Here is a 25,844-nt window from a genome sequence, read left to right on the forward strand (position 1 = left end):
TATTATTATTTTTCTTGGCAATATTGGGGGTTTGAATTTGGGTTTTCAAATTTGCTGAGTAAGCTCTCTAATACTCAAGCCACACTCCTTAGTTCTTTTTGTTTTCATTTGTTTGACCTAAAAGTGGTGCTCCCAGCTTTTGCCGTCAGGCATGGGAGAATGATCTTCTAAATTTCAACTTCCAGGTAGCTGGGTCCACAGGGTGGTTCACCACACTGGCCTTTGTTTTTGTTTTATTTTGTGGTGTGGGGCTTGAACTCTGGGCCTGGGCTCTGTTCATGAGCTCTTTTACTCAAGGCTAGTGCTCTACTACTTGAAGCAACAGCTCTACTTCCAGTTTTCTGGTGGTTAATTGGAGATAAGAGTCTCATGGACTTTCTAACCTGGGCTGGCTTTCAATCGTGATCCTCAGATCTTAGCCTCCTGAGTAGCTGGAATTACTGGCATGAGCTGGTGGCCTCAACTTGTTTTTTTGAGATAAGGTCTTCCTATCTTTTTGCCTGCTGACTGTTAGGTTTTTAAAGTAGGTAGCCGGTAAAGGAGAACATCATGCAGTATTCAGGCAGGAGAGAAAAGTTTATTACCCAACTGCTGGCCTGTGGCTGAGATAATGCATGGCCAGAGAGAAGGGAGATAGGGGTGACCCCCACCCAGCGCTGCCTTATCTAGGGCAGGGGCGAGGGGTGTGGCCAGGTGGATTAGGATGTGACCTCAGGGAAAGGGGAGGTAACTGCCTCCAGGTCTGCTGGTCACCCAAGTAACTGGGAGGAAACTTAATGAGGTGGTGGCATCGGCATGGAGCCCTGGGGACAGACCTAACACTGACCTCTAACCAAACCTCCTACATAGCTGAGGTTTCAGATGTGTACCATCATCCCTGACTTCACTCCTTTTTCAATTTTTAAAAATTTTTTTTATTGAGGTAAGTTTCCTGTAACATAAATTCAAACATTTTTAAATGTACAATTCAGTGGCTATTTAGTACAACTAACATAATACTCCCAAAACATCTTCATCCTCCTAAAATGAAATCCAGTACCTACTGAAGTTAATTCCCAAGTTTCCCTCCCTTAGGTCCCTGGGAACCACAAATCCACTTTCTGTCTCTATTTTGAGTATTTCATCTAAATGGAGCCATATATATTCTGTGCTCCTTTGTGTCGAGCTTCTTTTACTGAATATAAGGTTATCAAGGTTCAGCCATGTTGTAGTAGTTATTTGCACTGCATGACTTTTTATGGCTGAGCAATAACTCACAGTATGGATACACTACATTTTGTTTACCTGTGGATGGATAGAAATGAGGCAGTTTTTTGGTTACTGTGGATAACACTGCCATGGACATTTGTGCATTTATTTGAACACCTATATTCACTTCTTTGGGGTATATACCTATGCTGGGGTAATTCTGGGGGTAATTTGTTGAGGAACAGCCAAAATGTTTTCCATAGCAGATGTCCCTTTTCCACCCCACTAGAAATGGGAGGCCCACCTCCCACATCCACCTCGGAGGGGGGTAGGATTTCAACATGTGGATTTTGAGAGGATATAAACACTCCAACCCTAGTCAATTGTGTCCCCCACAAAACAGATATGGTGAAGTCCTGAGTTCTAGTCCTATTGAATGGAAATAAGAGTTGTTGCAGATGTACTTGATTTAATATGATGTCATATGGGAATAGGGTGGACCCTTAATCCAACACTACTTTTGTCCTTTTTTATTTTATTTTAGTCAGCTGTGGGGCTTGAACTCGGGGTCTGGGTGCTGTCCCTGAGCTCTTTTGCTCAAGGTTAGTGCTCTGTCACTTTGAGCCACAGCACCACTTCTGGTTTTTAGGTAGTTAAGTAGAGATAAGAGTCTTATAGACTTTCCTGCTTGGGGTGGCTTTGAACCACAGTCCTCAGATCTCAGCCTAGGATCACAGGAGTGAGCCATCAGCACCCAGCTTTTTGACCTTTTAAGGAGACAGTCATATGAAGACAAAAAATACACAGAACTCCATGTCACAGCAAAGGCAGAGATTGCAATTAAGCACAAGGAGCCAAGGTTTTTCAGGTACCCAGGAGAATCTGGGAAGAAGCCAGGAAGAATGCCTACAGGTTTAGTGAGAACATGGCCCTGCTGGAAGTTTGATTGTAGACTTCTAGCCTCCAGAACTATCCCACATAAATTTCTGTTGTTTTCTGCCACACATTTTATAGTACTTTGTATGGCAGCCTTAGGAAGCTAATACACTGTTGCTTACTTATGATACTGTACTGACACAAGTACTTAGCTCACAAAATACCAACAGCTAGCCATGTTTTGAGTGTCTACTTTGTGTCAGGCTGTGTTTTAAGTGCTTTGAACCAGTTCTTCCATGAAATGGCCTATAAAGATCTTATTGTTATTCATACTATTTATGAAAATTGAAACAAAGTCAGACAGATTTCCTCAGATTTAAGGGACTGAGCCAGGAACTGTGTTTGGCAAGCCGACTCAACTCAAGAGTTCCCTCCCAAGATACTTCACAGCTGAAGAGCCCCATGGATGGTGTCCATGTGGACAGGTAAGAAGTGAGAACAATGATGCAAAGGCAGGAACTCAGGTTGCCTCCCAAGTGTCTGGTCCAAGTGATTTAGTCATTAAGACAAGCCATGAATACACTCTTAACATGATGGGTTTGAATAGCCTGAGACAAGTCAGGGAGAAGTGAGAAGTTGGACAGACAGTTGGACAAATAAATCTGAAATGTTAAAAACATGTGGCAGGGGCTGGGGATATAGCCTAGTGGCAAGAGTGCCTGCCTCGGATACACGAGGCCCTAGGTTCGATTCCCCAGCACCACATATACAGAAAACGGCCAGAAGCGGCGCTGTGGCTCAAGTGGCAGAGTGCTAGCCTTGAGCGGGAAGAAGCCAGGGAGAGTGCTCAGACCCTGAGTCCAAGGCCCAGGACTGGCCAAAAAAAAAAACATGTGGCAGTTTAGAATTACAGATTTGAGCTAGGGGTGGTGACACAGGCCTGTAATCTCAGCTACTGGATGATAAGAGTCCCAGTTTGAGGTTGGCCTAGACAAAAGCACGAGACCCTATCTGAAATACTAAAAACAAAAACTACAGGAATGGGGGTGAATGAACGCTTGCCTAGCAAGTGTGAGGTACTGAGTTCAATACCTAATACAATAGTACAAGAAAGAAAGAGAGGGAGAGAGAGAGGAAGGAAGGAAGGAAGGAAGGAAGGAAGGGAAGGAAGGAAGGAAGGAAGGAAGGAAAGAAGGAAAGGGAAGGAGTTACATAAAGCCATTAGTATATTCAATACTGCCAAAAAAATTCCTGCATAGTCTCAGGATAAAAAAATTCTTCTGCACTACATGTAAGACTGAACCCTAGAGAGCTATAGCTAGGGGAAGAAAAAGCTCTTGCAGAGTCTAGCTTTTCAAAAGTCATCCTTAACACCAATTTCAGGAAGTTGGTAAGTTCAAAGGCTGTTTCCTCTTTTCTATTTTCTATCTCATCCCATGATTTTTAGATTTCAAGAGGACTTGTAGTAAATGAATAAAGGGACTATAAATTAATATAAACATGATTCAAATCTTTAATTTATGTATTCATTAAATTTTTACCTGTTATCAATCTCAGGGTTCCAGGTGTTAATGGCAACTCTAAATGAAAGTCAAACATAATCATTTGCATAAAAGCATTGAAAGATGATTAACTGGCATGTTCATGCACCTGCGATCTGTTCTCTACTTCTAGGGCTCAAAAAAAATTAACTAAAAACATTTGCCTATGCTAATGCTTCTGAAATTGAAGAACACCTTCCAGTTTTCCATGTGCTCAGTCACATTAATAGCATTTTTTTTTTTTACTGAGGTCCTATTTCATATTGCTGATTTTTAAAAAGGCATCCCACTTGTGTACCCTTGTGTACACTGGGCTGACCTGCATGAATATTTATGTGTTGGGTTCCAAAAGGAAAATAGCAATTAAATCTATTCATGTTAACAAATCCTGTTTCTGTGTTTTAGCATGATTTGGGGGAATATCTCCAGATTTCAAGGGGGCCCCAACTTGAAATGCCCTAAAAAAAATAGTCACAAAGCTTAGCTAGAACAGGGTTTTCAGAATGGTGATTTATCTGTGTTAAACACAAGCTGTACCACTGGCAGCTCAGATCCAGTTACGGTTCCTAAAGCACATCCTCACTGGCTATCTAATGCTCCTGCAGGAATTTGGGCCACATATTAATGCACTAGAGATAAAATCAATTTGAAAATTTCTTCAAATAAATACCAATCCTGGAGTAATGCTCTATGTAGGAGAAGTAGCCAACTGTAATAGGAAGCCAATTATAAACTATAAACTACTATGCTCAAATGCCATGGTTTCATACTGGCAGGGCCCATTACACACAGTTTGCACAAGTTAAATCCACTGAGAAGCCAGTAGTCGGTGGCTCATTCCTGCAATCCTAGCTGTTCAGGAGGCTAAGATCTGACGATCGTGGTTCAAGGCTAGCCTAGGTAAGAAAGTCCATGTGATTTTCTTGAATTAACAAGCGACAGAACAGTAGAAAAAGCTAAGGGGAAGGGGTGTCCAGGCCCTTAGTTCAAGCCCCAGTACTAATACAAAATAAAACAAAACCAAGCCAAAAAATCCACTGAGAAGTTAGAACTGCTACACATGCAGTGCGCCAACCCCCTGCTGCTCCTTACTTAATATAAAGGTAGTGCTCAATTAATAGGGGCTTCTATAGAGGGCAACACCCACAGCAACAGCCTAAGAATAAGAAATCCCCAACAAACAAAACACCCCTACTCCACCCTAACACATGAGCCAAGCAGTAAAGGGTTAGTTTTACAATCCAACATCCTTGGTTCTAATACTGACCTTTCCACTGGCTTGCTGTAACTTTATTAGCAATGAGATCTGTGTACAAGACTATGAAGGCTAAATCTGATCAGAAGAAATGTACTTACTAACCGTAACCCCTCTGAACTTCACCTTTAAAATAACGATATTCTTTTTATTTATTTTTTTACTTTTGTCAGTCTTGGGGCTTGAACTCAGGGCCTGAGCACTGTCCCTGGCTTCTTTTTGCTCAAGGCTAGCACTCTACCACTTAAGCCATAGAGCCACAGTACCACTTCTGGTTTTTCTATATATGTGGTGCTGAGGAATTGAACCCAGGGCTTCATGTGTACGAGGCAAGCACTTTACCACCAGGCCATATTCCTAGCCCCAACAATATTCTTTTTAAAAATCTGATCAGGCACATAAAATTCTGGGCACAGGGCTGGGAATATGGCCTGATGGTAGTGCTTGCCTCATATACATGAAACCCTGGGTTCGATTCCTCAGCACTACATACACAAAGCCAGAAGTGGCGCTGTGGCTCAAGTGGTAGAGTGCTAGTCTTGAGCAAAAAGGAGCCAGGGACAGTGCTCAGGCCCTGAGTTCAAATACCAAGACTGGTAAAAAACAAAATTCTGAGCACAGTAGAATTTAACAGATGTTGACTAGTGTTATCCCCTTCCGGTATCTTTCTGCCCCCTAAACCCCAAACAGCAATAGACACATAGGGAGATAGCCCACACCACACCACCATCCTGCTTTCCAATAGCCTTTTCCAGAATAGTTGGCTACATATGTATTGTCTGTGGAGGAAACCAGAGGCAAGGGAGTAGAAGGGGTTTACAAGTCTTTTCCATGAACAAATGTTGCCAGTTGATGCTATTTAAATGCATAAGATGTAACATTCTAGTCACCTTTTCATCCAGATCTGAACTCTGGTAGCAGAAACACACCTGCTTTTCTCCTCAGCTTTTTCCTCAGTGGAGGGTCTGACACTTGACCTGAACCCCAGCAACCTGTTATTAACCATTAGCAAAGGATCTTTCAGATTCTACTCTTATTCAACTGATACTCGTTTCCAGCACGGCACAAATCAAGCAGAGTTTACAAGCATGACCTTGAATTTAAGGAGATTCCTGAATACTTTTCAAGCCAAGATTGGACTATGTAACTGCAGCCTTCAGTACCCAAAGCAGAAATGTGCAGCCAGAGATCTTCTCAGGTAGTACCGAAACACATCTGTCTTTATGCTTGCTTGGCTTGACACCTCCAGGCTGGCTTTTTGCTGGTTATTTTGGAGACAGTCTGACAGATCTTTCTGCCAAGGCTGGCTTCAAATTGTAAATCCACTGGATTTCAGTCCCTAAAGTAGCTATGATTACATATGAGTATATGATGCCTAGCCATGTTTGCAAGGAGGGAGGAGTACTGGGGTTCTGAATTCATGGCCTTGCACTTGCTAGGTAAGCACTCTTGGGGTTGGGATTTAACTCTGTGGAAAAGCAGTTGCCTAGCAAGTGCAAGGCCAAGTTTGGTCCTCTCCTCTGGGGGTGGGGTGGGGGGGTGGTAGTGGAAGTGGGGAAGCAGCAAAGCGGCATTCTTACCTCTGGGCTTCTCCTCCAGCCCGCTTTGTGCTGGTGGGGAGGAAGGGGTGCTGGTCCTATGGCTTCAACTCAGGGCCTGGACACTGGCCCTGAGAGCTCTTTTGCTCAAGACTAGAGCACTATCACTTGAGGCACAGTTCCACTTTTGGCTTCTTGGTGGTTAATTGGAATTATCACACTTCCCTATCATAGTTTAGAACCATGACCGTCAAATCTCAGCCTTCTGAGTACCTTGGATTACAGGTGTGGGCCACCATCACCTGGCTTTGCTCATTATTTCTAAGACAGGATCTCACCTTCTGCCTGGGCACTACCTACTTACTTCCTTATCATAGCTAACAAACCCACACATTGGCATCCAGAGAAGGGAAAGGGGTCCTCACAAGCTTTTATGGTTAAACTGACCTCAAGCCATAATCCTCTCAATTTCAGCCTCGCAAGTAGCAAGGATTAGTCATAATCCACCAGCACCAGACAAGGAGGCTCTTTAGCTAACTCGTTAGCTCCTTGCCTTCTTTCTTCCTTCCTAGACTCCTGACTACTTGGAAACCTACTCTGTCTTCTTCAGAACTTAAGCCCTATCAGGGCAGAGCTTAGTTTCCCACGGTTTTCAGTGCCCATGGTAGTGTCCCCTGTGCAGTAAATGCTCAGTTACCAACAAGCCATCCTTATACAGACTTCAACCACAGCATGTTTATGGTGACTTTAGTCTCTCCAAGTCATCCCTCTCTTGGGTGGTTTGTCACTATGTAGCAAAGTTTTAGGTGTTGTGTGCTGGTCCTGGGGCTTTAATTCAGGGTTTAGGTGCTGTCCCTGATTTTTGCTCAAGGACAGAGCTCTACCATTTGAACCACTCCTCCACTTCTGGATTTGGGGGGAGTGGTTAACTGGAGTTAAGTGTCACATTTTCCTGCCCAGGATGGCACACCCTGCTAAAATCTCTCTAGAGGCCCTAAGTTTAAATCAAGGGGTTGTCAAGGTGAACCTTCTTAGAGATTGTAGGGGGAAAAGTTGCCTTTACCTTTTCAGATTACAGAGGCTGCAATCCTTATTGTCTATCTTCAAAGCCAACAATGTTGCAACTTTGACCTAGGTAAGGAAAGGTTTCACTTTTAAAGAACTTGTGCTTTCAGAACAGGCTGTTCATACCTAGGATAGTCTTCCCATCTCAAACATTCACAGGTTCCAGGGAATTTAAGATGGTGGACATTAGGGGAGGAGTATTCAAGTAACAGTGAAGCATTTCAAAGGGAGTTGACACTGGAAAGTTCTGAGAAGCCAGGCACCACAGATAACAACTCTAAGCTACATAGAAGGCTCTAAGCAAGTAGGAAGATCACATTCTAAGGCCAGCCCTGGGCAAATACATTGGAATTCTACCCCAAAGTAACTACAAGCAATATGCAAATGGGGGTGTGGGGCTCAAGTAGTAGGTAGCATCTACCTAACAAGCCAAAGGCCTTGTGTTCAAAATCTGTTGGAGACGGGGGAAGAGTTTGATTACTGGATTAAGTATCTCAAAGGTTCTAGTGATCCTTACGGATTCAAAACCGTAATGGACTCAAAAGAGGAAAGGAGAATATTGGTTGAGTTTTGCTAGGTAGATGTGGCGTCAAAGAAGTTGCACTGTTACTGGGTTTTGTTTTTGTCATTCCTAGGGATTGAACAGTGCCTAGGCACTGTCCCTGAATTTTTCCCCCCTCAAGGCTAGTGCTCTACCACCTCATAAATCACAGCTCCACTCCTTCAAATGAGGTTTTTACTATGTAAGATAAATAACAGCATGTTTGTATGCTGATAGTAACATCTGAAAGGGAAAGTTAATAAACAGGTAGGTAAGGGATGGATTCTAGTACACACAAAAAAAGAATACCTATGATGTAAAATCCTTTGAATGAAAACAGAAGATGTGAATTCCTGGTACCCAAGAACTAAGTTGAAAAATCTGAAATACATCTCAACTAAGGTCAAGCATAGCATGGTATATTTGAATTTCCCAACCTCTATTTTAACGTCCTTGTAATAAACTGGCAGAACAGCAGTGAGAGAAAGGAAGGAGGGGGAAAACATAATAGATTCAATTTACGAGAGAAAAAAAAACATACAGAGAGCATGTAAAATATGTTTTATTGTTCTTTAAAAGGGTTCAGGGTTTGGTTTTAATCAGGCTGCACACCTCTCATCAGTCTGACATTGCTTCTATGTCAAACTGGCTTCAGCTAGCAATACTTCATTAAATCCAAAACAACAAAAAGTTCTAATTTTGAGAGAAAGAAAATCCAGTTCTGAGAACATCAGTTTGCAATTATAAACAAAATAAGGGCAAATGTTTCATGTTGCTTTATACACCCTTCTCACAGAACCAGGAATGTAATTCTCCTTAGGCAGGTACTGACACCGATATAGGCAGTCGATAAAATTTAGAGCATGTCAAATGAAAAAGTTTTTTGATGGTATTGATCAAAACTCGTAGAATCAACAGCCTTTATCTACACTTAGAAAGTATGATGTTCTAATCTTGAGTCTATATTAAGTATCTACTGTCATGTTCAAAAATAAAAGAATTTTGGTTAGTACCATCATTTTTTTTTTTTACTTTCAAATTCTAGAATGAATGGCAAAAGGCATTATTTTTATCTTCTGGTATGAGGGAAGAGAAAAATCTACAGATTTGCACTTAAGTTAAAAATCAAAACTCTGGCAATGGAAAATAGGCAGTTCACATAGCCGGCCAACATGTGAGGTATTATCATCAGTGTAAGACACGGTCCCAATCCATTCCTACTGGCCTAGCTGATGCTACAAAATGAGGCAGACGCTTATAGCTCGGACCAGTAAATTCCAGAGGGACACAGTGACTCTGAGCTTGGATTCAGAGCCTTAGAAGAAGGGAAATACTAATCTGCAATTTAATTTTTATGTGAAAAATAGCGTGAGAGCCCCTGACGAAGTCTCTCCACTGCCTTTGTCATTGCAGCCTGGTTCTAAGTGCCTCCTGCAAATGAGAAAAATGTTGAATCCAGAGGAGAATCTGCAAACATGCTACCACACCACCTCCCAAGCAACATAACTCCTTTGCTATTCATCTGGGTTGCTTGGTATTGCTTGTTTACCCTGCCTGGTACAGCCTGTGGATACACACTCACTAGGCATTGCTAACTCCAAACTGGTGATTTTTTTATTCCTTATGTCAGGAAGAACCTAGTAAGAAAATAACAAGGCAATCAGTGGCTAAGCTGAACTGTACATATAGGGAGCAGTTAGGAAAATAACCACCCAGGCATTTCTCAAGACCAAAATACTGTGAATTTGCTGTTGCTCTTTTGTTTCTGGAAATCTAGGGTACAAATACATCTTAAAATAATTTGAAGCTATAAGCATTCTGACATAATTAGACTTTCAGAAAAGTCAGAATAGAGCTATAGCCCCCAGATCTACAGTGTACCACTGTATACCAATTCTCTGCCTGGACATATCTTTAGTAATGGCCTGAGTAGTCTTCAATAAACAAGCTTCTGGGATGCCCATTTAGCGTCAATGGTTGAAAAATATTTCTACTTTCAGCTAATTTGTACGAGCACACTCCTCTTCAAATGCCATTTCCCAGTAATTTACAAAAACAAAAGGCTCCTGACTACTTTGCCTAATGATAGATTGGGGCTTTGAAGAAAAGAAACTAACATGAACACCCCATCATCAGGAAAGACTAAAAATCACCTGGGTCATTCACATATATATGCGTAACTGATTTGTTTGGGGTTTTTTGGTGCTTTTTTTTTTCCTCCCTAAAAGTGCCCAGGTGGGCTTAAGGCTGCCAGACTGCACGCACATCTACAGCAACAAGGGCTTCTAGTCCATCTACAATGTTTATCAGGGGAAGGCAGGGGGCAGGAGACAGGAGAAAAAAGGGGGAAAATATGCTCCTTACCCCACAAATCCCACCACAAGAAGGTCTATGTGCCAAGCATAATGGAAGAATGTGCTCCCCAAACAGATGGTTCTGCACAGGTTAATATTTTGCTGGTTTTCCTTAGAGACCATTTTGAAAAAGTTAAAAAAGGAGATTTTGAAATCATTCTATCCTGGCAGAAATTAAAACTCCAAAACGAGGAGCAAAATCATCCTTCATTGAATTAATCCCTTTTTCCATTCTCAAACATTTTATTTAGGTTATAGAGGAGACCTTTTTGGTTATTTTTTCCCAATCATTAGGAGTTGAGGAGTACTGAATCCATCACTACTTTGATGACACAGGTAAGATTCCAGATTCACATTTTCAGGTACCAAGAGTTCCCTCTAAATGCCACAATCAAATAAGCCTTTGTTTGTCTCTCCCTACTGAATGCAGCAATGCCCATTGGTATCTCTGAAGCGTAATCGCATCTTAGGTCGGTATTTCTCCAAGTAAAGCAGCTGTTTGGAATTAAATGCTCCCCTTCTTTTTCTGAAAATATAAGAAGAGCATACATTCTCAAGTTAAAAAAAAAAAAAAGAAAAGAAAAGCTGATTCACCAAAATGCATTATTTACGGCTTAAGTCCTTCTAACAATCCCACTGTGCTAAAAACTCAGATTTCCCATACTACATCACTTTTCATTTTCCCCACATCACTTTTTTTTTTTTTTTTTTGCCAGTCCTGGGGCTTGGATCAGGGCCTGAGCACTGTCCCTGGCTTCTTTTTGCTCAAGGCTAGCACTCTGCCACTTGAGCCACAGCGCCACTTCTGGCCATTTTCTGTATATGTGGTGCGAGGAATCGAACCCAGGGCTTCATGTATATGAGGCAGGCACTCTTGCCACTAGGCCATATCCCCAGCCCCCACAGTGCCACTTCTGTTTTTTTCTGTTTAAGGTGGTACTGAGGAATCAAACCCAGAGCTTCACGCATGCTAGGTAAGCACTCTACCACTAAGCCACATTCCCAGCCACCCACATCGTATTTTAAAGATCTAAACTATAACATGAATTTTCTAAACCTTCCTAAGAAACACAGAAGTTTTTCATTGCTGGCATTAAATATCAGAATTATTTGTCCAGTTATCTGACCATTCTCTTCATAATTAATGTATTCTGTAGTTTAGAAAGAAAAGCAAGGGAGTAAAATAAATGGTAGCTTTAGGGTGGTAATATATTCCAGTGAATGCCTCAAAACACAGTAACATGAGGCAACAAGCTCAAGACATACACAGATGGCACTGACGTATGTTACCATCCTAGAACTACCATACCTTTCATGCCCTCAAGTCTTTTTTTTTCCTGGTGCAGGTACTGGGATTTGAATTCATGACCTCAAGCTCTTGCTTACATTTTTCCTCTCAAGTGGCTCTACCATTGAGCCATACATTCTTGGGTATTTACTGGTTAGGTGGAACTAGAATCTCATGAGTGTATCTGCCCATGCTGGCTTTGAACTGTGATTCTCAGATCTCAGCCTCCTGGGTAGCTCAGATTATAGACATGAGAGTCATTGGCACCTAGCTCTGTCAGTTTCTTTCTTGCTTTTTTTTTTTTTTTTGCCAGTCTTGGTACTTGAACTCAGGGCCTGAGCGCTGTCCCTGCTTTCTTTTTCCTCAAGGAAAGCACTCTACCACTTGAGCCACAGCGCCACTTCTGGCCTTTTCTATATATGTGGTTCTGAGGAATCAAACCCAGGGCTTCATGTACACGAGGCAAGCACTCTACTACTAGGCCATATTCCCAGCCTCTGTCCGTTTCTTTTTATTGTTGTTTTCCTTTTTCTTCTTTTTTTAAATTGAAAGAAAGTGTTCAAAAGATAAGAGCAAGACAATAATTGTCAGATAATTCTGGACAATAAAACAAAAACGGTCCACTACTTTAGACCAATGCCAAGATTCTGTTTGGGCACTACCATCATGATTTTATGCCTGAACAAGTCACTTAGAATCTCAGGTAAGTAAACTGCTTCTCTATACATTCCTTTTGTCTTTTGGGCATACAATATTGCATCTAGAAGGCCATTTTGGAATTTACTAAAAGGAGAAATACACCATGAGATCCTTTCTAACCAAGAGTTCTAGGTAATCAAACCATACACTGGAAATATTCTACAAAGTCCAGATTTGACACCTAAATTTAAAAAACTATCATTTGCCATAATTTTTTTGTCTCCAATGTTTTAAGGCCCAAGGTAGTAAATAATTCTATTCTTCAAATGGTATGCTTTCCTTAATTCTTTCCTCCTGCTTTATCTTGCTCTATGTGTTTCTGAAAAGAAAGCTTCATACTCACTGTCTTATAAACTGAACTGCATCTTCATACTTCATTCCACATTCAATCAAAGCAAGTGCAACCAGCACAGGTGCCCTGAAGAAAGAAAATCATCTGTAAATATACAGGAATCTTTGGAATTTCACACACACACACACACACACACACACACACACACACACACACACACACACACGTCCTAGGGCTTGAATTCAGGACCTAGGCACTATCCCTAAGCTCTTCTTGATCAAGGCTAGCATTCTACCACTAGTCACAGCTCCACTTCTGGCTTTTTGGTGGTTAAATGGAGATAATAGTCTCAGAGACGTTCCTGACCAGGCTAGCTTTGTACCACTATCCTCAGATCTCAGCAGCATGAGTAGCTAGGACTGCAAGTATGAGCCACCTGTAAGTACTTGAAAGGTATTTTTTCTTTAACCTAGGATTACATATTAGCAGAACAAAGCAAAGTTTGAGCTTTTATTCCTCCACATATACTTACACAGACATCTTTTTTTCTTTGTTTTTTTTTGTGGTACTAGGGATTGATCTCTGGCACTCTATTATTTGAACCATGCCTACAGCCCCCTTTCTGCTCTGGTCATTTTTTGCTTTTTGGGGTTTGTTTATTTTTTTTGCCAGTCCTGGGGCTTGAACTCAGGGCCTTGGCACTGTCCCTGAGCTTCTTTTGCTCAATGGTAGGGGGCTCTACCACTTGAGCCACACTGCGACTTCTGGCCTTTTCTGTTTATGTGGTGCTGAGGAATTGAACCCAGGGCTTCATGCATGCTGGACAAGCACTCTACCACTAAGCCACATTCCCAGCCCTGCCCTGATCATTTTCAAGGTAAGGTCTTGATGCTTATGCCTGAGCCACCTTGGGCTGCACTCCTCCTTCGTGTACACTCCCAGTTGCTGGGAATGATAGAGGCACACCACCTGGACTAGACATTATATAAGATGGAGTCTTGAAAACTTTTATGCCCAGACTGGCCTCGAACTTCAAGCTTCCTTCTCCATATCCCAAAGAGCTAGACTTATAGGCTTGAGTCATCATGTCTGGCTTGATATTTTCTTACATAGTAGAAATAACTCTTTAATATAACATCTCTACTATTATCTATTTTTGGTAAAGCACTAAAGTCTAAACCTATAAAAAGAGATATGGTATAAGGCCAGACTAAGCTACTAAGATTCTATTAAAAAAAAAAAAAAAAAAAGCTGGGGCTGGGGATATGGCCTAGTGGCAAGAGTGCTTGCCTCGTATACATGAGGCCCTGGGTTCGATTCCCCAGCACCACATATACAGAAAATGGCCAGAAGTGGCGATGTGGCTCAAGTGGCAGAGTGCTAGCCTTGAGCAAGAAGAAGCCAGGGACAGTGCTCAGGCCCTGAGTCCAAGCCCCAGGACTGGCCAAAAAAAAAAAAAAAGCTAAACTAAATGGCAAAAATATACTATTCTCTAGTATCCTAGAATTTTCATTACAAACTAATTTTTCCTTACCAAATAATAAAAAGATGATATGTTTTTCAACAAAAATCCTTTCATTGAGCTAAGAATGCCAAAGGTAAGAGTAATGATCATGGATCATTACTTCTATATTTCTTCATAACCTAACAAAGAAGCTGGGTACCAGTGGTACATGCCTGCAATCCCAGCTACTAAGAAGACTGAGATCTAGAGAATCACCACAGTTTGAAGCCAGCCTGGGCAGAAAAGTCCACAAGAGTCCATCTCCAAAATAAAAAAATAAAAATAAAAAACACCCCACAAAAACTGGAGGAAAAGCCCATCAAGCATATCAAGAAGAAAGCACAATGGGGCTGGGGATATAGCCTAGTGGCAAGAGTGCCTGCCTCGGATACACGAGGCCCTAGGTTCGATTCCCCAGCACCACATATACAGAAAACAGCCAGAAGCGGCGCTGTGGCTCAAGTGGCAGAGTGCTAGCCTTGAGTGGGAAGAAGCCAGGGACAGTGCTCAGGCCCTGAGTCCAAGGCCCAGGACTGGCCAAAAAAAAAAAAAAGAAGAAGAAAGCACAAAGTGCTGAATTCAAACCCCAATACTGCCACAAAGGGAAAGAACAATCTAACAAAAGAAATGCCCTCCCCCCATCCCCCGCCCCTTTAGGGAAGGGAAGAACATACTTATCCCAAGTCAGGTCTCAGAATGTATTCATCCTTCTTATCATCAACAAGGACAATATGCCTTAACAGAGCCATTGCATAGTTCCCCATGAAGTAAATGGTGTTTTAAAAAGCTAATTATACAGGGCCATCAATTTGGACTACCTAAGGGTAACAGATACCAGATATACAACTGTCCCAAGTCAAGTTATAAACACTATCTTCAGCCTCTGGGGTTAGTCTGGAACTTCTGACTTATGAAGAAACTGTATCACACTAAAAACATCTAAGCAGAGCTAACTAACAGCCTGAGTCACGATCACCTTCAGGCAATGGCAGCTGGCATTAAATGTTTTGAGTCAAAGTGCACATCATAAATTGGCATTTAATCTGCTACTGATGAAAGTATTGTGACACCATTCCAAGGAATGCTCAGAGGAAAAGGTTTTAAAATCAATGTCAACTATACCGTCTATGTATCTTGCAAGAGCTTAAGGTTCAACCATCTGCTCTCTACCTATTAACTTTCTATTCTTCTCAATCCAAAATTAACTGTGCAGATTTCTCAGTAATAGCTAAAATGATTCCAATTTTGTTACCCACTTCAATGACCTAAATCTTTGATTACTTAAAATGGAGGAAAAAATAAGACAACAACTAAGTGCAACATGGCTTCAGAATCTAGACAACCAGATGAAATACAAAAGGCTGTTACCTTCCCAATCCTGCAACACAATGCACTGCAACACAGCAACCTGGCTCTTCACGAAATTTGGTTTTTAACAGGTTCAGCCAATCATCTACTATCTGATTAGGGGGTGGAGCTCCATCGTCAAATGGCCAATCCTGAAATGAAATTGACTTTTACATTAAATTGGCATTTTCTCTGGGACTAACCTCCTAATGCAGAAGAGCTGCAAAGAGTAAACAGGGCAGACCTAACTGAACTAACAATAGTTACAATACAGTTGCCCAATTTTTTGTGTATGCTCTTGAACTCAGGGCCTGGTGCTGTCCTATAGGCTTTTTGCTCAAGGCTGGCACTCTACCACTTGAGCCACAGCTCCACTTGTACTGTTACCTACTCTTGACACAATTCTGATCACTACTGAAAAATTATCCCAGGTCAAAATTTAAATTTGCCAAATAAATTAAATCTTATCCATAAAATGCTATCATGTCGTGAATATCTAAATTTATCGTGCAAAGATCTCAATGGCAGAGCCATAATAAGAGCTAGTATTCTCTCAAATACTATACCTGAGTAGAGTAGTGATTAGACATAATAAAGAAAACTATAATTAAAGCCAAGACCAAATAAAAGAGGGTAAACACTTCTTAACATGATTAAAAGTCTTCTTTGGCAAAATATAGCAACTAAAGTTTTTTGTTTGTTTTTGTTTTGCTAGTCCTGGGGCTTGAACTCAGGGCCTGAGTCCTGTGTAGTCTCTAGTTTCTTTGTGCTCAAGGCTAGCATTCTACCACTTGAATCATAGCACCACTTTGGATTTTTCTGTATATGCAGTGTTGAGGAATCAAACCCCAGGTTTCATGTATGCGAGGCAAGCACTCTACCACTAGGCCACATTCCCAGTCCCCAACTAAAGTTCTATTAGTCTCTCCAAGTGTTTTTGTTGCTGTTGTTTGTGTGTTGTTTTCTGTTTGGGGGGTGGTGGTCACTGACTTGAACTCAGGACATGGGTGCTGTACTGAACTTTATTGCTCAAAGCTACTAGTGCTCTACCACTTCGAGTCACAGCTCCACTTCCAGTTTTATGTGGTTAAACTGGTGATAAAGGTCTCACGGCCTTTCTTGCCTGTGCTGGTTTGAAACCTCAATCCTCATTTTTCAGCCTCCTGAGTAGCTAGGGTTACAGGCTTGAGTCACCAGCCCTATGTATTTTTTGAAGATTATTCCCAGATAACTATCAAGCTATTGTATCTTTAGAGAAAAATTTCTGATATATCCAATAATTAGTGAATCTAACAAAAACATTTTGCCATCTTTGTCCTTATATTATTAAGTTTGAAAACAAAAATAACGGGGCTAGGGATATGGCCTAGTGGTAAGAGTGCTTGCCTTGTATACATGAGGCCCTGGGTTCGATTCCCCAGCACCACATATACAGAAAACGGCCAGAAGTGGCGCTGTGGCTCAAGTGGCAGAGTGCTAGCCTTGAGCAAAAAGAAGCCAGGGACAGTGCTCAGGCCCTGAGTTCAAAGACCAGGACTGGCCAAAAAAAAAAAAAAAAAATAAGGACTTTTTTTCAGTACTGAAGACTGAACTCATTAGGGTCTTGTGCTTGGCTACTAAGGGCTCTTATCACGAGTCACATTTTGGGCTCTTCTTTGTCATATGTGTGTGTGTGTGTGTGTGTGTGTGTGTGTGTATAATACATATATAAGTATATATTTATGTTTGTGTGTTTTCCAAAATTGGGGCTTGAACTCAGACTCTCATGTTCCCTCCCACCATTCCTGCCCATGGCTTACAACTCTACCACATTAGCCACACCTCCCTCCCCCATGGCATTTTGCTGAGATGGAACCTTATGGACTTTTCTGCCCCAGCTGGCCTTAAACTGGCTGGTCTCAGCCTCGTAAGTAGTTAGGATTATAGGCATGAGCCACTGGCATCTATCCAGTTGCTTTAGTTACATTTTGAACAGGTGTTGCAGTTTTTGCCTGGAACTGACCTGGACCATGATGCTATCTGCACTTTCTGCATAGCTGGAATGACAGGTGTGCACCACTATGCCCAGCTTTTTATTGGTTGAGATAAGGACTCTTACTTTTTGCTCAGGCTGGCACCCAACTGAGATCCTTCTGATCTCTACCTCCTGAGTAGGTGGGGTTTAAGGCACCACACTGGCAATTTTTAAAAAACCTATGCCTTAGGTGGGGGTCAGTGGCTCACACAGTAATTGTAGTTACTCAGAAGGCTAACATCTGAGGATCATGGTTCAAAGCCAGCCCGGGAAAAAAAGTCTATGACTCCTATCTTCAATTAACTCCTAAAGAGATCAAAGCATAGCTGTGGCTCAAATGGCAGAACACTAACCTTGGGCAGAAAAAAAATCAGGGTCAACCCTGAGTTCAAGTCCCAGGGTTGGCATTAAAAGAACAAAAAAGGGCTGGGAATGTGGCTCAGTGGTAGAGTATTTGCCTAGAATGCACAAAGCCTTGGGTTCAATTCTTCAGCACCACAAAAGCCAGAAGTGGAGCTGTAGCTCAAGAGGCAGAGTGCTAGCTAGCCCCTTGAGCAAAAAGAAGCCAGGGACAGTGCTCAAGCCCTGAGTCCCAAGCCCCAGGACTGGCAAAAACAAACAAACAAAAAAAGTATGTCTACATTGTAGATACCTTGTTTAATGCTGAAAATGCCAGATAGGCTCATGAGCAAATGGAAACCACTTCCTCAAGTATCCCTTTTTCTTTTTCTTTTATACCAGTACTGGGGGGCTTGAACGCAGAGCCTGGGCACTGTCCCTAAGATATTTTGCTTAAGGCTGTCATTCTACCACTTGAGTCCAGGTCTACTTCCAGTTTTCTGGTGGTTAACTGGAGTTTCTGCCCAAGCTGGTTTCAAACGTTGATTCCTCAGAGCTCAGCCTCCTGAATAGCTAGAATTACAGGTGTGAGCCATGGGCACCTGGCCCTTTCTCTTTTGGTACTTATCAATTTGTGTTGTTTTGACCCTACCTGCATTTACTGCTATACACAGTCTTATCGTCTTTGCAACCTAGCAAGAGGTCCTAACAAACACATAAATGGGCAGGATTCAAATTTTATCCCCTATCCCTGCTCCCAAGGACAAAAATGCAAAAAAAAAAACACAAAACTGTTGGAAACTTTGTTTAAAAATTAAGGTAAGGTTGCTAGGCCTGTAATTCAAGCTACTCAGGAGGCTGAGATCTAATGATCCTGGTTTGAAGTCAGTCCAGACAGGAAAGCCTGAGACTCTTATCTCCAATAAATTACAAAAACAAAAACAAAAAAACCAGGAGTGAAGCTGTGGCTCAAGTGCTCAAGGGATAACGCCCAGGTCCTGAGTTCAAGGTCCAGGACTAGTACACCCACTCATGTGCATGCCCATAGCCACAGGCCTACAACCACACACACACACAGAGAAAAAATAATTCGAAAAAAGAGAAAACCTACAGTGATTAATTGATTTATTCACTGGCAACATTAGAACATTTCATGTAGCCCATTAGCCATAACGGTACATTATGTCTGCATTGTCAACTACGCCCCATAATTAAAAAGGCTGTATTATAAATGTCACTACAGAACTTAACTGCAAATAGCAGTAAGACCAGTAAGTACTTTAGTCAGGAACTTAATTTATAACACACCCTAAATGTGTGACTTAAAAAACGAAAGCATAAAATATGCTTCTTTTACTCATATAAGTAGTTTTTATTTTTAAAAACTTTTTCAGGGACTGGAATGTGGCTTAGTGGTAGAGAGCTTGCCTAGCATGCATGAGGCCCTGGGTTTGATTTCTCAGTACACATAAACAAAAAAATAAAATAGGGGCTGGGTATATGGCCTAGTAGCAAGAGTGCTTGCCTCGTATACATGAGGCCCTGGGTTCAATTCCTCAGCACCACATATACAGAAAATGGCCAGAAGTGGCGCTGTGGCTCAATTGGCAGAGTGCTAGCCTTGAGCAAAGAAAAGCCAGGGGCAGTGCTCAGGCCCTAAGTCCAAGGCCCAGGACTGGCATGCATAGATAGATAGATAGATAGATAGATGTGATAAAATTCAAAGAGAAAAAAAAAACCCACAAAACACCAGAATCCAATTGTACAGTATCTTGAGAGCTTGTTTGGAGGTTCCAGCAGGGGAGCACAGCTAACTTGTATACCCTTGACCAAAGACCAGTCCCTCTTCTATAGAGGATGGTCGTCCTCTCAGGCCAAGCATACTTCTGGAGGGACGCACATGAAGCGGTGAGGGAGGAAGGGGACACCTGCCTAGCCACCCAGATCAGCCAAATCAAGCCTTGCTATCAGTAGGGTGACAGATATTACTGCCAGATCACCCTCACACACTGTACAATTTCTTTAAAAAAAAAAAAAATTCACTTAGGCCAGGTACTGGTGGCTCATGCCTGCAATTCTAGCTACTAAATAGGCTGAGATCTGAGGATTGTGGTTCAAAGCCAGTCCAAGCAGGAAAGTCTGTGACACTCTTTAATTCCAGTGAACCACCAGAAAACCTGAAGTGGAGCTGTGGCTCAAAATGGTAGAGCACTAACCTTAAGCGCCCCCCCCACCAAAAAATGATTCATTTAGAAATATCTAACCTCAAATTAACACAGCTGAAACCACCATTAATTAGTTTATTCAATATGCCTTGATGGGCTGGGGATATGGCCTAGTGTGGCAAGAGTGCTTGCCTCGTATACATGAGGCCCTGGGTTCGATTCCTCAGCACCACATATACAGAAAATGGCCAGAAGTGGCGCTGTGGCTCAAGTGGCAGAGTGCTAGCCTTGAGCAAAAAAGAAGCCAGGGACAGTGCTCAGGCCCTGAGTTCACGGCCTAGGACTGGCCAAAAAAACAAAACAAAACAAACAATCAATATGCCTTGATTTGATCTGCAAAAGCATCCAAAGAATTGGAAAGTCCTCTTATAGTGAAATGTTTAAAACTCTTTTTTTTTTGGGGGGGGGGCAGTCCTGGGGCTTGGACTCAGGGCCTGAGCACTGTCCCTGGCTTCTTTTTGCTCAAGGCTAACACTCTACCACTTGAGCCACAGCGCCACTTCTGGCCATTTTCTGTATATGTGGTGCTGGGGAATTGAACCCAGGGCCTCATGTACACGAGGCAAACACTGGCCACTAGGCCATATCCCCAGCCCTAAAACTCTTGATAACTCTTGTAAATTGAGACTCCATCTTAAATATACATGAAAAAAAGAATTCCAAACTTAATGCTAAATACTCTTATTTTTTTCAAGGTTAAGTTAGACCTTACTGTATCTGATAACAACTATTTAAAACAAGACAAAAGGCTAATTTCTGCTCAAAGCTAGTACTCTACCACTTGAGCCACAGCGCCACTTCTGGCCTTTTCTATACATGTGGTGCTAAGGAATCGAACCTAGGGCTTCATGTATATGAGGCAAGCACTTTACCATTAGGCCATATTCCTAGCCCACAAAAGGCTAAATGTAAAGGCCTGAAATAAATCCTAGACCTACCACTATTATCTACAAACTAGATTCAGTATTTCTAGTTCACTTCTATCTCATGAAGGTGTTTACCAACATTACTGATTCAAACAGACCACAGCCAACCCAAATTTACTTTCTCACCCCACCATATAGCAAAACAAGTTCATTTCTCATCTACTGACTAGAAAACATTCATAGTACTGAGAAATTTACTTGTATTTAGTTAACTTCAGAGTTTGAAGTTCTTGTTTCTATTTTTATTTTTAAAAAACACAGTGCTGGGGCCGGGAATATGGTCTAATGGCAAGAGTGCTTGCCTCCTACACATGAAGCTCTAGGTTCGATTCCCCAGCACCACATATATGGAAAACACCCAGAAGGGGCACTGTGGCTCAGGTGGCAGAGTGTTAGCCTTGAACGGGAAGAAGCCAGGGATGGTGCTCAGGCCCTGAGTCCAAGGCCCAGGACTGGCCAAAAAAAAAACAGTGCTAATAAGGCCAAATGATAAGAATTGTTATTCTACAGGTACGTTTATCTCTAGTCTTTAATGCCATTTAAAAATAAGAATACAAGCAAATTATGTTAGACTATTAAAACGAAATTTTAAAGAAGTGTTTGGCTATATATTTTTGTTTGTTTGTTTGTCGTGGCCTGCTACTTAAGCTCTGGGCCTATGAACTATCCCTGAGTTTCTTTTTGCTCAAGGTTAGTGCTCTACCACTTGACCCTCAGTAACACTTCCAACTTTTTCTGAGCAGTTTATTGAAGGTAAGAGTTTCAGGAACTTTTCCTGCCTAGGATGGCTTCAAACTGTGATCTTCAGATAGCAGCCTTCTGAGTAGCTAGGAATAAATACAGGAGTGAGCCATTGGCACCTGGCTTAGTTTTACATTTTTATCAAAAAAGAAATAAGGACATTTTACAAATCAGAAATAAGCCAAGCTCACACTTGTAATCCTAGCTACTAAGTAGTAATCTCAATACAAACCAGATATGTGTGGCAAGTGCTGGTTAGCCCAGCAGAAACCAGTCTATAGGTAGGAGGATAACAGCTTAAGGCTAGTTCCAAGCAAAAAATAAATAAATAAAAATAAAGCAAAACTTTGAAAATTAACCTAAACCAAAACAGATTAGAGGTATGGCTCAACTCATAAAGCCCTTGTCTAGTTAAGTACAAGGGTAAGCTAAAACCACCTCAATACTTTCTACACACACACACACACACACACACACACACACACACACACGGTCGGAATCTATGGACTACCTTCCTTATTACTTTCTAATTACTTACACATATTCCATTTCATCTTTCTACATTGCTTTCCCACAATCTAATGAAATAGTTCTACAAAACACGAGACTAGCCAGGTACTGGTAGCTAATGTCTGTAATCTTAGCTATTCAGGAGGCCAATATCTGAGAATTGCAGTTTGAAGCCAACCTGGGCAGGAAAGTCCATGAGACTCTTATATCTAATTAATTGTCAAAAAGGTGGAAGTAGACTTGTAACTTAAGTGGAGAGTGCTAGCCTTGAGGAAAAAAAACAAAAACAAAACTCAGTCCTTGAATTCAAGCCCCAGGACTGACACAAAAAGGATATAGATACTATAAAGTCATTCCATTACATGCTCGTAAAAGCTGTTTCTATGATTTAGATAACCATTTAGGGAAGAAGACAAAGTTTTAACTAATTCAAGGCTCCCGTTTCCTGTAAAGGAAATAGCATTATTTAGGTATTAAAAAGGAATTTCACTAAAAAAGAATTCTATGTTCAAATTGAACTATCCACTGCTCAGTGGGTTGGGAATATGGCCTAGTGGTAGAATGCTTACCTCGTAACCATGAACCTTGGGTTCAATTCCTTAGCACCACACATATAGAAAAAGCCAGAAGTGGCACTGTGGTTCAAGTGACTAGCCTTGAGCCCCCCCAAAAAAAAAAAAAAAATCCAGGGACAGTGCTCAGGTCCTGAGTTCAAGCACCAGGACTGGTGAAAGAAAGAAAAAAGCTGCTCAGAAACCTAACAAAATGTTGTAATACTATCCTTTCCTTCTACCTCCCTTCATCTCCCACCTTTTTGTTCTCTACAATCATCCACAAAATATTAACTAATTTGCTACATGTAGAGTAGCAAATGACATGTGAAATGAAGAATGTCTGATGTTACCCATGCGTCAGTGGCCAAGCCTGCAATCCTAGCTACTAAATGGCTGAGATCTGAGAATCAAGTTTTAAAGCCAGTCCAAACAGATAAACCTCAGACCCTTATTTTCAATTAACCAACAAAAAGTCAGAAGTAAAGCTGTCGTTCAAAAGGTAGAGCCACTAGCCTTGAACAGAAAAGGCTGAGAACTCAAGGCTGAATTCAAATCCCGGTACCAGCCCCCTAAAAATAATAATTACTTGGCTAATTCAAACTAGTAATAAAATAAAAGTACTCAGTTTCCTAAAAATACAAAATGCAAATTCCCACTTTCTTGAAACATGTGCACTAAAATTTGCTTTTTGTTGAAAATACTCTGAATTTGTAGACTCGTACACAAATGAACAAAAGTGTAAATTTATTGATCCAAAGACATTTTTAAAAATTGCTATAAATACTGCACTATAAGCTTAAAAAGTAACAAGTACTAAGTGTCAAGTTTTATAAATATCTATACTTAATGGTATAACTTATTTATAACAAAACATTACACACTCACTAGAACGTGGATTCCTTCTTTTTCAACTGGAGCTTTATCATATGTAGCATCACAAACTCGAACCAAAGTTGTCACTCCATACTTCTTAAGTTCCTTTAAAGAAAAACAATTATAAAGGGAACTTGCTTTTAGAATCTGCAACCAAAGCTTTAGACATGTATTACTGTAAGTTGAAATAATTAAATCTACTTTGGCAAAATGTATCAGCTAATTTCTGGATGAGGTATCTTTATCTTAGACAAAGGTCCAAATCATTCACACTGTAGTAACATACACAACAGAGACCTATATGTACATTCAGTAAGAGACAAATGACTCATTTTTCCAGACAATTTGAACTACAGCTCTGCTTCTCTTTTTTTAACAGTTAACTGGAGATAAGAGTCTCACAGACTTTCCTGCCTGGGCTGGCTTTATACCACAAATCCTCAGATCTCTTGAGTAGTTAGGATTATAGGTCTGAGTCACAAAATTATGTGTGCTAGTCTTTGAACTCGCCCCCAGGCTTTTTTGCTCAAAGCTACCACTCTACCATTTGAGTCAGAACTCCAGTTCCAGCCTTTTGCTGGTTAACTGAAGATTAGAGACTCTCTTGCCTGGCCTGGCATTAAAGTGTGAGAGATCTCAAGCTTCCTGAGAAGTTAGGATTATAAGAGTGAGCCAATGGTGCCAGGCCACAAAATCTTTTAAAGGTCACACGGTCACACACACACACAGAGTCCTGGGTCTTGAACTCAGGGCCTGAGCACTGTCCCTGGCTTCTTTTTACTCAAGGCTAACACTCTACCACTTGAGCCACAGTGCCACTTCCGGCTTTTTCTAAATATGTGGTGCTGAGGAATCGAACCCAGGGCTTCATGTATACGAGGCGAGCACTTTACCACCAGGCCATATTCCTAACCCTTTGGATTTTTTTTTTTTAAGTAGGGTCTTGTATTTTTTGCCCCGTGCAGGCCTGCACTGCCATCTTCCTACCTAACCCTATGACCAGTTTACTAGCAGAATCAGGATCTAACTTTTTATTCATAGCTGGACTGTAGCCATCATTCTTCTGATCACTTCCCAAACAGCTTGTATTTTTGATGTATGGTCTCCCTAATTTTGTCAGGGCTACCTCAAATTCAAGATCTTTCAAACTCTGGCTCCTGGGTTGCTAGGATTAAACATATATGGGGTATATCACCATACCCAGCTACTTACTGCTTTTTTAAAAAAAATACATAAAAGCAATTCTGAAGCCAGGCACTGGTGGCTCACACATGTAATTCTAGCTACTCAGGAGGCTGAGTTCTGAGGATTGCAGCTGGAAGCCGGCCCAGACAGGAAATTCCACGATTATCTCCAATAAACTACTCAAAAAAGCCAGAAGTGGCCCTGTGGCTCAAGAGCACTAGCCTTGAGCAAACAAGTAGCTCAGGGACCATGCCCAAGCCCTGAGCTCAAGCCCCAGGACGGACCCCCCCCAGCCCCCCCCACCCCCAGCCCCGAAAAAGAAACAATTCTGAAATTAAAAGGGAAAAGTGGTGTTTTACAAAAGACAGCTAATGGGGTTGGAAATGTGGCTCATGGTAGACTACTTGCCTAGTATGGAGGAAGCCCTGGGATGGAGTCCACAGTACCACATAAACAGAAAAAGGCGGAAGTGGCGCTGTGGCTCAAATGGTAGACAGTCAAAACAAAAAAAGATAAGCAAAAACAACTCCAAGAGAAGGACACAGGAGGGCTCTATTGTTGACATTACATTTAAAGTTCTAGGTGAAATTCCTTTGATGTACACCATGTGGTTACTGTATATGATTTTGGTACACTGGGTATTGTATATATGCCTACCTGATCTAGGGAAGGGAAAGAAAAATGAGGGTGTAAGATATCACAAGATATGTACTCACTGCATTATGTAACTGTACCCCCTTTTGCACAACACCAAAAAAAGATAACTAATGCACAATTATAACCAGGTGCTTGGCTCTTTTAAAACTCATCCTAAGGGGCTACAGATAAAGATCAATGCTTGCCTCACTCCTGCAAAGCCCTGGGTTTAAAGAGAGAAAAAAATTCCTTTCACAGTGACTCCTAGACCAATGACTATCTTCAAGGGGCCATCATATTTTTATCGTAGAGGGAGAGTGGTCTTTACTATCTGTGGAGTATATAGACAAAGA

The 25,844-nt window shown here is 41.5% G+C and overlaps 1 protein-coding gene across 1 annotated transcript in view; it reads right to left on the minus strand.

The window, feature by feature from the left end:
- Positions 1-8,548: 8,548 nt before the first annotated feature.
- Positions 8,549-25,844, minus strand: part of Ptp4a2 (protein tyrosine phosphatase 4A2) — a 36,370-nt gene continuing 19,074 nt past the window's right edge. The window contains exons 3-6 of the mRNA XM_048350746.1: positions 23,683-23,775; positions 15,510-15,640; positions 12,689-12,763; positions 8,549-10,884 (exon numbers count right to left, since the gene is read on the minus strand). Of these exons, the coding sequence (XP_048206703.1) occupies positions 10,776-10,884; positions 12,689-12,763; positions 15,510-15,640; positions 23,683-23,775 (408 nt within the window). The 3' untranslated portion in view covers positions 8,549-10,775. The remainder of the gene's footprint in view (positions 10,885-12,688; positions 12,764-15,509; positions 15,641-23,682; positions 23,776-25,844) is intronic.

Source organism: Perognathus longimembris, chromosome 7 (genome assembly GCF_023159225.1).
Source record: "Perognathus longimembris pacificus isolate PPM17 chromosome 7, ASM2315922v1, whole genome shotgun sequence".
NCBI lineage: Eukaryota > Metazoa > Chordata > Mammalia > Rodentia > Heteromyidae > Perognathus > Perognathus longimembris.